This window comes from Ammospiza caudacuta, chromosome Z (genome assembly GCF_027887145.1).
Source record: "Ammospiza caudacuta isolate bAmmCau1 chromosome Z, bAmmCau1.pri, whole genome shotgun sequence".
Lineage (NCBI taxonomy): Eukaryota > Metazoa > Chordata > Aves > Passeriformes > Passerellidae > Ammospiza > Ammospiza caudacuta.
In genome coordinates this window covers 21,395,414-21,405,634 of record NC_080632.1, presented here as the reverse complement: position 1 = coordinate 21,405,634, position 10,221 = coordinate 21,395,414, and the positions used below count along the sequence as shown (strand labels likewise).

The 10,221-nt window shown below is 38.4% G+C and overlaps 1 protein-coding gene across 3 annotated transcripts in view; it reads right to left on the bottom strand.

Moving 5' to 3' along the window:
• Positions 1 to 4: 4 nt before the first annotated feature.
• The window catches only part of ACO1 (aconitase 1), a 57,082-nt gene continuing 46,865 nt past the window's right edge, over positions 5 to 10,221 (bottom strand). For all 3 annotated transcript variants that reach the window (XM_058824106.1, XM_058824105.1, XM_058824104.1), the window contains exons 12-21: positions 8,340 to 8,475; positions 7,440 to 7,524; positions 7,011 to 7,167; positions 6,377 to 6,501; positions 5,469 to 5,573; positions 4,649 to 4,791; positions 3,109 to 3,256; positions 2,571 to 2,693; positions 1,456 to 1,641; positions 5 to 693 (exon numbers count right to left, since the gene is read on the bottom strand). In XM_058824106.1, coding sequence (XP_058680089.1) covers positions 580 to 693; positions 1,456 to 1,641; positions 2,571 to 2,693; positions 3,109 to 3,256; positions 4,649 to 4,791; positions 5,469 to 5,573; positions 6,377 to 6,501; positions 7,011 to 7,167; positions 7,440 to 7,524; positions 8,340 to 8,475 — 1,322 coding nt within the window. In that variant the 3' untranslated portion in view covers positions 5 to 579. The remainder of the gene's footprint in view (positions 694 to 1,455; positions 1,642 to 2,570; positions 2,694 to 3,108; positions 3,257 to 4,648; positions 4,792 to 5,468; positions 5,574 to 6,376; positions 6,502 to 7,010; positions 7,168 to 7,439; positions 7,525 to 8,339; positions 8,476 to 10,221) is intronic.

Genomic DNA, 10,221 nt, shown 5'->3' with positions numbered 1-10,221 from the left:
TAAAAATAAATTTAATTTTATCTATTAGAAATATCCCCAATAAGTCCACCTTTCCACAAAGGCTTAGATTTTAAAGAGAGTTCACATTTTTTAAAATTAATAAACAGCTAAATAATTTTAATATTAGATTCATATTCTGTTTAGCTGAATAAGAAAGCAAGTCAGTGTCAGGTAATAGGAAGGAATAAAAATTTTTTATACTGTCAGTTAATTTCTAGGATCACTGATATGAGCATAGAACTTAACTTCAGAGTCAAAGTGGATCAAATACATGAAATCAGCATGTGATCTTCAATGGTTCTACAGATGCCAGCAGTATTTTAATGACTTTTGCATTGTATTCTAAGGTAAGTCAAGCCAACTGTCATACAAAACAGTTATAAATGCTGTTTACTTTATATGGGTGTGTCCAGTTTCCTGATACACAGAAAAATTCAGCACTGTAAACAAGCCTTCTAATATAATCCACAGAAAAAAATTGTTCATTTTATGGTTCACACTTTAGCATGATTACTATAGTTTAATTGCGCTCAGGAGAAACAGGTTTGTACCTGGACCTTTCTGCTTTATTGTTTTTTATTAGGATGCCATTTTCCGGATCATGTAGTTCAGAATGCCACCATTGTGGAAGTAAGTGAGCTCCACATCCGTGTCAAATCTCATGATGGCATTAAAGGTTTTCCCAGTGTCCAGCTGTTAGGATCAAAGAAAGTCATTCAAGGAGCAGAACCTTGCACATGTTACTTGACATCATAGTAAAATAAAGACTACTAGCATAGTTTTGCTATCTTAAAAAATTGTGATAGAAAGCAAAAGTGAACAGGCACCAATGCTTCTATCCACACTAAACTACAGGAAGCTGCTTGAGAAGAAAGTGGTTTAAGATAAACCACAACAAACACAGTATGGAGTCTCTTTGCACTTGCTGCTTCATTTATAACTGAGAATTTTATAGTGGACTCTGAGTGGTTAGTCCAGACTACAGGATGGCTTTGTGTTAATTTAAACAGTTTGAGCATCCTTTTTATGTCCTGCCATAGTAAATCACAGAATGGTTTGGGCTGGAAGGGACATTAAGGACCACCTAGTTCAAACCCCCATGCTTTGGGGGACATTCCATGTCCATGGTGGTGGGGAACATTCCACTAGAGAAGGTTGCTCAAAGCCTTATCCAACCTGACCTTGAACCCTTCCAGGAGAAGGAATCCACAGCTTCTCCAAGCATTAGTTCCAGTGCCTCATCTCAAATTATTCCTTGTATCTAACCTAATTCTACCCTCCTCAAGTTTAACCCCCTATTAGAATAACTATTTTAATCTCCTTCACCATCTCAATTCTTCTCCCTATTTTAAGCTAATCTCACTGCCATATGACAAAGCATATGTTTTGAAGAGAAAGTTAATTTTGAGTAAAATCACAGTGATTCAGAAAATTCATCACTTAGGTGTCTCATACCTTAATCTGGACATTCATCTGTGGTTTTAGGTTTTCAGGAATGATAATAGTGTAACGCTCCCGTCCAGTGAGTCCTAAAGTTCCTGCATCCTCTCCAGGTAAATACTGCAGAGGAATCACTCCCATTCCTACTAGGTTGCTTCTATGAATTCTCTCATAGCTTTCAGCAAGCACAGCCTTGACACCCTGGGAAATACATAACAGGTTGAGTTATTTCATGGTTCAGAACAGTCTTTCTGTACTCACAAGAAGAAAATTGGTTTGTTTGTGGTTTCCTCCATTTCATTTACCAGCTACTGGTAGAGTCAGCAGGTCTGACAGCAAACTGTCCTGGATGATTTGATTGTACATTAACTTTCACACCTCTCTAAAAGAAGCCTGACTCAAAAAAGTAAAACATTTTCTCAGGAATCCTGCATCTACTTTAACATGTCTTACTCAGTGCACCACTAGTCATTTCCATTACTGTTCCTAATTCAGTGTTGCCCTCTTATAAGCACCAGGGTGCAGTTTAATTAATTTTGAAAATTTGACATGTTAATACAGTTAACACAAAAACTCATTGCCAGAAAAAAACCTCCAAAAACCTAGATGAACTTAAATACCAACTCTCTTGTGCATTTTTCTAATAATGCAAGAAAGCTTGAATCAGAGTTCTTTATGTAAACAGTGTAAGACTGGACGGACAAAGAAAGAAACAGGTATTTCACTGTATACGGATCTGGATTTGGCTCCCATGGTGAAGCTGTGCTAAATTTAATTTTCACTGATACTCTTCTCTTACACTTTCTTGTTTCCTTGCTAAGTGAGCTTACAGATGCTGCTGAAAGCAGACCTATGGCTTATGGGGCTAATGGAAGTGGAAGTATAGAAACTGGCCTTTCAAGTTTGGCCTTATGGACTTCTAGATGAAGATTAGTCAAGCCTTCCAGTCAGAACAAGAGCTATTAATATTAAATAGCTTTTGCCAACTCTCTTGGAGGCAGCTGAGATTTCAAAATATCTCTTGCTACCAAAAGTGAGAATGAGTTACCCAGGATTTTGTCATAAGCTAGTCGTACTAACAAATAAATGCACTGTTAACACTGTCCTCCTAGTTTACTGTAGCCACTCACCAAGAGGAACGGTCCTTTAGCAGCCCAGTCTCTAGAACTTCCTGCACCATATTCCTTCCCAGCCAGCACAATCAGAGGATGACCAGCCTGCTTGTATCTTTCTGCAGCATCAAAAACGTCCAGCTGGAATAAAAATGCCAAACGCTTTGTAAAGTTTTTGTGAGTGGAATCACAGTTCCAGGGAAAGGAGGAAAAAAAGTGTCCCCACATAAACAATTGAAGCCCACAACTTCCACCAAACAGCAGTTTAAGGATATTGACCACACAGCACTTTGTGGCTTCTAGCCTGATCTGCTTCCCAACACAAACCTGCACCTTCCTTTGGTGCTTTTACAATGGTTACATTCTCAACTGATACGCCTGAAAGGACCATATTGTATAGGTACATGTGACTGCTTCCCTGAGTCAGCTCCTGCCCCCTCAATTAGCTTTACTTAAAAGGTACTGAAGTAAATGACCTAAGCTGGTAAGAAGGAAAGCCAGCACTAATCCACTCTGTTGTCAGTAAGCCACAGTTTAGAGCAGCATGTGTACTTACAGTTTCCCCAGAAGGGAAGTGGATTGTCTGAGGTCCTTGTTTATCAATAAACTTGTTGACCAAGCGAATGTTTGCAAATGTCCCTCTGGCCATGACAGCATCATTCCCTCTGCGGGAGCCGTAAGAATTGAACTCTCGAGGAGTCAAGCTATTAAGGGAAAAGAAGAAAGGAAACTGTGTTAGTTTTGGACTAAAAGCACTCTGCTCTAAAAAAAGGAAGTAATAAATTGGTGTTTCTGAGGCAGGTATGTGTGTAGTTCCCAGCCTAGCTGTAGCACCCAGTTAGCTAATACTTCACCTTTGAGATGTTTTGAAGGAAAAGTAATTTACACATAGCTACAGTTTGGTCAGAAAAAGCAGCTTCCATAATGTTCTCAACTCTGGCCTTAGAAATAGTACCCAACAGTGACGCAAGGATATAATTCACATTAAGTCAGCAGATGCAACACCATTTTTTTCTTAATAGCTGGTGCCCAAAGATCCTCATTGTTTATACTACTATAGCATCTAGAACAATGGCAGAGCACTGTGCTAAATATCTAAAAGGCAGCAAGAATCTCTCCTGCAGTTAGAACTACAGAAGAAAAATTTCACTTGCAAACAGAGATATGAGAATGAGGGCACTCATCACTGCAGCCTAACCAGCAAACAAAAAATGCACTAGAATGTGATAGAAAATTAGACTGCTTGCACTGGGCTACATCCAAACTGCAGCTATGACATACAGCATCTGTTTTGTAATGCATGTAGAACTATTCAGATTTCCAAGTTACTGATGGCAGGGGGTCAGAGAGTCTAGAGCAGTTGGTTTTCAATCTTCTTCACTGTTTTAATCTATTCTCTTTCCAAAATTATTAGGTCTAGTGAGTTTTTATGTCAGTGCTGTTGCTCAAAACACCACTGAAGTTGTAAGAAGTGCTAAAATCAGAGAATAAAAGCATTATATTGCCTGTGAAGTCTGAATAAGTCAACTTGGTAAGTCCTTGTGTTGCCTTAAGTTGAACCCCAAGTACTAAACTGACAGACTGGCCATCGAAAAAGATGAACATTTTACAAGACTCCAATCACAATAGATTTGCCAGTTATTGCAGCTGCACTGAAACCTAAACTTCTGGATGTTCTGTAGTGCCTAAGAGCCTAGATATGTGAAATAGTTGCACACACTAGAAAAAATTAATATAAAACTCATTTTGGCACTAACAAAAACAGTCATTTTGCTTTGATAGGGAGACAAATCTTGATTCCCTTATTTATGAATAAATGTACAGGCTACTTTTCTTCCCCTATTTCCATAAAAAATCTTTAACTCTACAGGGATAACAGATGTACACACTATTCTACTTCTTACACTTAATGAGAGCTGCTGAAGTAGCAGAAAGAGAATCGCTTTTCTTTCTTAATTTATATGTTGTCCGGGCAGCTGTCAAGGTATACAAGTGTACATGAACAGACAGAAGGTATCTGTGCCTGTTACATGGCATAACAGTAGTGGTTTGTTTTCTCTTCCCAATGAATGACAAGAACAATAAGCAGTGCTTACCCTCTGCTGGTCAAATAACGGGCTGCAGGACTATTTCTTGCTATGTTCCCAGCTGGAGATATGTGGTCAGTTGTCACAGAATCCCCAAAACTCAACAGGACATAAGCACCTTCTATTGTTTTTGGGGTCTGAAGAGCCAAAGTCTAAGCCATCATAAATACGAAGAAAACAATTAATGTATGAAAAAGAATTCCTTTATCTTTCTCAAAAAAGTGGAAATTGCAAAATGAAGTCTCCCTTTTTATACAGATTAGGAGAAAGAAAAAATCCAACACAATTAAAAATCTTTATGTTCTTGAACAAATATGATGCCCTGACTGTCTGCCAACAAGTTCATGCATGAAGAAAAATACAGCAGACAAAAAAAACAGCCAAGGCCTTCCCATGACACATGAATGAAAATTGAGAATTCCTAGACATGTGCATGCATTAAAGTCTACATTTACTTTTAAATGGCACTGAATTACCAATTCAAACACTGAACTATTTGGTGCAACATGCAAGCAGGCAAAACAGTGCACTTAATTTCCTGCTGCTTTTCTTCGCTTGCTTTGTGAACATTTAGAAGCATTTCAACTTAAAAGGAAAAGGAGACTTTTCAAGAGCCCTGAAGTGAAAGGGAATTCTTACAATTTTGAGATTCACTCATGCCTTTGTATTAAAATGAACACAATAGCACAATTCTAACATTTAAAAACTAAGGCCTCAATAGGCTTTTATGAATCCTCTCAGGCCCCTTGAAGTGGCTTTCCTTCTCCTTCAGTATGAGTCAAGATCACTGCACACTTTGGCTTGATTCAAAGGGAAAGCACATACGTACCAGACCATCAAAGAAAGGAGGAGACTTGATATAAGTAGACTTGGGATTCCAAGTATACAGTTTATCTGAAGGAGCATCTAAGGCATTCCAAGCTTTGTTTACTGTCTGAAAAACATACAAAATCCTTTCATTGACTTCTAAGTTTTCAGAAGCAACATAATTACTTCAGAATCCAGATAAAATTACAAATTAAACTTTAGCAAAAGCCTTATGTATTTCTTAGAGCACTTTGGAAAATGCAATGCTAAAATAACTATCTACATTATTTTTGGGGGTGTTTTTAATGATTCTATCTATTAAAAGATTTAGGAAAATCCTAATTTCATTACAAAAGAAGAGACATTCATCCTGTTTTTTGAGAATAACCTGTATTATGTACACAGGTAACATTTTATAATTGTCTATTGTTTTTTAAGTAATTTTAAGAAGCTTCCCTAACATAAAAACAATAAGAATATTTTGTTTCAAAACTTGAGAAAGATTTATAGGAAGTTATTATGAAGTACAAGTCTTTTTCCCGATATCAATCCTATTAGTTAATGCAAATGAATTTTATGTCAGTTGAAAAAAAATCAAACATCTGTGAAGCTGGAGTATTCCACCTTCTAGTATCAGCTGGGGTGGCTGTTGAAAACATATCATCTACATATCAGTATTTACATATCAGTAACATATCATGTTACCTTAAAAATACTGTAAGGAGCAATTTTCAAAACATGGCTGTCTGAAAGAATGAATTAATTATCCAGAAGATTTAAAAAAAAAAAAAAAACTCATCTGAATATCTGTCAGAACAAGAGCAAAATCTAGACATGAGAAAGGTTAATTTCATTATCATAATCATCTTATTTAATATCTTCAGAATAGCAGAGTACATCAATCAAATACTGCCAAGAGGATTAATTCACCTCTATTTTTTCGTAGACCTCCTTGAACATCCCAGGAATAACAAATTGACGCTCAACAGCCTGAATCTCATTTCTTGTTGGCCAGATATCTTTCAGGAAAATCTTCTTCCCTGAAGCATTTATTCCTGTATAAAATGATATTGTCAATTTTGTTGCATATATTTTTCATTAAGAAGAAAGAAAAGTTTACCATGATGTTCTCCGGCTATGTGTTCCTTGTAACACTCACAGGACACACTTTATTTCACTTGCAAGGATCTAACAGAAAACTGAGTCACAAACTTGATAATACCTGTACATAACTCTTCTTTTGTGACTTCCAATGGCCTTCCAGAACAATTTATAAAATCATTTATGCTGGAAAGGCTCTTTGAAGGTTCTTGAAGGTCTTTGAAAATCTACTACCCTGAAATAACAAAAAATATGATCCAGTGGAATTAGGGGGAAGCCAAGCCAGAGCATTATTCTTTCTCCATCATCTCTGACTCCTTCTTGCTCTGACTCTTAACAATTGTATAATTTGTGTCCCACGGGTACTTCAAAGCTCTTCCCTAGGACAAATGTTTCTGAAGCGCTCAATTCCCAAGAGTCTAGTTCATAAGCTGCAAAAAGAAGCATCCCAACACTGTCTTACCTAAGGGCTCTTTCTCAAAGTCGATCCGGATGGTCCCTGCTATAGCATAGGCTATCACCAGCGGCGGGGAGGCCAGGTAGTTAGCACGGGTGTTGGGATGGACACGCCCTTCAAAATTCCTATTGCCAGACAACACACCCACTGCCACAAGGTCTCCCTATAACATGGAGTTTGAGACAAAGATAGGTCAGGCTCTTGCAGAATCCACACACACAACAAGTCTGCAGAGCCTCACTGCACTGCAACAACAATGACCACTCACAGAACTGTCTCCTGAACAATCCCAAAACACTTCCCACAGAAAAGAATATAGACTGAATTTACTTTGTACAGAGCTGAAAAAAGTCAACGCACAGTACAATACAGCTCAGAACAGCACACAGCAGAGAACAGCTAACATAAATGAGCTGCACCAGAAAAACTGCTTACCTGTGTAATGGCCTCAACAACAGACTCTGGTAGGGGTCCACTATTGCCAATACATGTCATACAGCCATAACCCACCACATCAAACCTATGCAAAGTATAAAAATAATGGTGAACAAAAAACTACCTTGGAGCAAGACACTTAACCAGTCAGCAGATGGCAATAGTTACTTTCAGGAGAAATACTGTTTTAACAAATGAAATGCTACTGAGAACAGCATTTTTCAAATGCTCTATTTTTACCACTGCAGTGACTGTCCATGCACACAGAATGGGAAATGTGTTACCTAGCAAGAGGAATAACAATATAGTGTCATTTACACTGTTTCAAAACAATTAGTCTTGAAAATAACACATTCTCCTGCTTAAGAACGTAAGTCTTCAAGAAGTTACAGCAGGCCTTCATGATTGGTACAAAGCCAGCCAGCACAACAGCAATGTGTTTACTCAGGCAGGATCACACCATAATGTATCTACAATATCTTTTAAGTTGTACGGAGAAACAGTAATTCAATTGCATCACTTGCTTGTGGATGTTAGCTTGGCCAGGGAGAGAGAAATGGCAATAATTTCTCACAGTGGTTTGTGAGAATTTTAGGGAGTTGTAGGAATGTGGTAACTTGTTAGTATAAACCATCTGCACATGGTGTTTTTCCACTTTGTTTTCCTGTTCTTCTCAAAGACAGTGTGTGAGGAAGATGTTTTTTATTAACTAATTAATCAAGTAAAATGTATCATATCAGTTTATATAAACTGGAGAACTCTTTGTAACAAAGCTTCTTTTCTCTTCTTACAATTGAGTCTCTTGTCTGTTCTTGTGTCATTCTTAGCTCAAGAGTAACACTTGTTGATAATGCTTTTAGTTAAGCAGCCATAGTACAACAGTAAGAAAAGCACTCTTACCCTAGTTGAGAAAGGTAATGCATAACTCCACTCTCCCTCAGATAGTAAGTGACAACCCCGCTTCCTGGGGACAGGCTAGTTTTAATGTATGGCTTCACTGTCAAACCAGCTTCAACAGCTTTCTTAGCAAGCAATCCTGAAAAATACAGAGGATAGCTACAAATTTTCCTGGAAGTGAGACAGTTTGGTGGATAAGCATGTTAGGAGAGATACCATTGCAGAACTGGAACAGAAAAGGCATCAGCAATGAAACGGTACAGCAAGCCGACACCACTAATTCTGTGACAACCAGCTAGAGGACAAGTGCTCTGTTGAACTGTACATCCAGCCTGCAATTTCTGTTCCACTAGAAAACTGATGGAAGTTGCACTCAATAAGATGCACTCACTGGGGCAGCAAGAAGACATTCAAAATTCAGAGCACTATTTGTAAGACAAATGTTTCACAAAAAATGCAATGAAGACCTGTTAAGTTCCCCCTTACCATGATGCAGTAACCCAGAGAAGAAAAAACTGCCAGCATAGGACTTGCTGCCCTCAGGAGCAGGCTATGAGAGCACCAGTGCTGGCCCTTGCCTCAAACAAGTCATCTCACAATCCACAGATTGTTACACAAGTGCTGTTTTACCACTCCTGGATTTGTAATACGCATAGAGATATTTCAGTGGAAGGTCTTACTAGGAACAAATTTATCCTGCATTCTTTCCTATGAAATAAATTGTCCATAACGAGATGCATGTTCAGAGAACAAGTCCTCTCCAGTTCTTTTCCAGGATGAACATAAAAGAAGCACCAGATAGGCAAACTATGCAAAACCTCACATTCCCAAGCTGCATTCTCCCCCTCGCACATGACATTCATTTAGATAAGAAAATAGATAAGCTGTGCTTTGATCCAACATGACCTCCAGCAGGAAGATGTGATCAAACTGATTTGTCTTTGCCAGCTGTCTGGCACCTCTGTTAGACATGACCTGGACCATGACACTTTTAAGTGTTGTGTGAGATGGCTTACACATGCAGATTTAAAGAAGTGGTCCTATTCCTGAAGTTGCTGAGATTCCTTAGCTACTAGAAGAATCTGCAGAAACTGCAACTCTTGAATACTTCTGCAAATGAGACCATGAACAAATAGTCATCCTAGGAACTGACAGTTTGACAACCTGTTTGAAAGTGTTGGCCTCTTTCTTGCTGCTTATTCCAGTTACGAAAAGACAGCATAGTCAAGCAAGGAAATGCCAGAACTTCAGTTCCTCTGAGCAACATTAATCCAACACCTCTTTAAGGTCAGACTAGGCTATCAAAGTTCCTACAGCACATATCCACTATCTCCACAGACACAGAGCCCCTGCATAGTGCACAGGATATATAGCAGAGCAGGAGTTTGAAACATCTGCTTATATACTGGATTTTTTTAGCTTGGTTACTTAATTGGGAACACTGTATGTTTATTTACTTTCATTTGAAACCTCATCCTGAAAGCCAAACTATTGTGTTTCTTCTTGGTATCTCTTTTGGGTATTCTCAACACTGCTGCTTGCTAATAGTTATCAGAGACTAACAGAATTACTTTTTCCTTCCTTGTCAAGGTCAAAACATAAATGCTGCTGTACAGAAAGGCAGCAAAGGTGAGAGTAGCCACTAAATCTGAGCATATACACCAAAATCCTTAGGACTACATTATTGAGGGTGCTGTGCATTACATAGTAGTGAATGCACTCAAAGTGCATTCAGCATCCCTACTGCTTCAGAGAAGGTCAAAAATGCATGTCATTAGCCTGGGAGTCAAACACTAGAGGAAACTATCCTCAACAGGCACAACTGAAGGATACATCCACACCTAGAACTAAGGGAATAGACAAGGCAAACAGCGTCTGCCTGGAG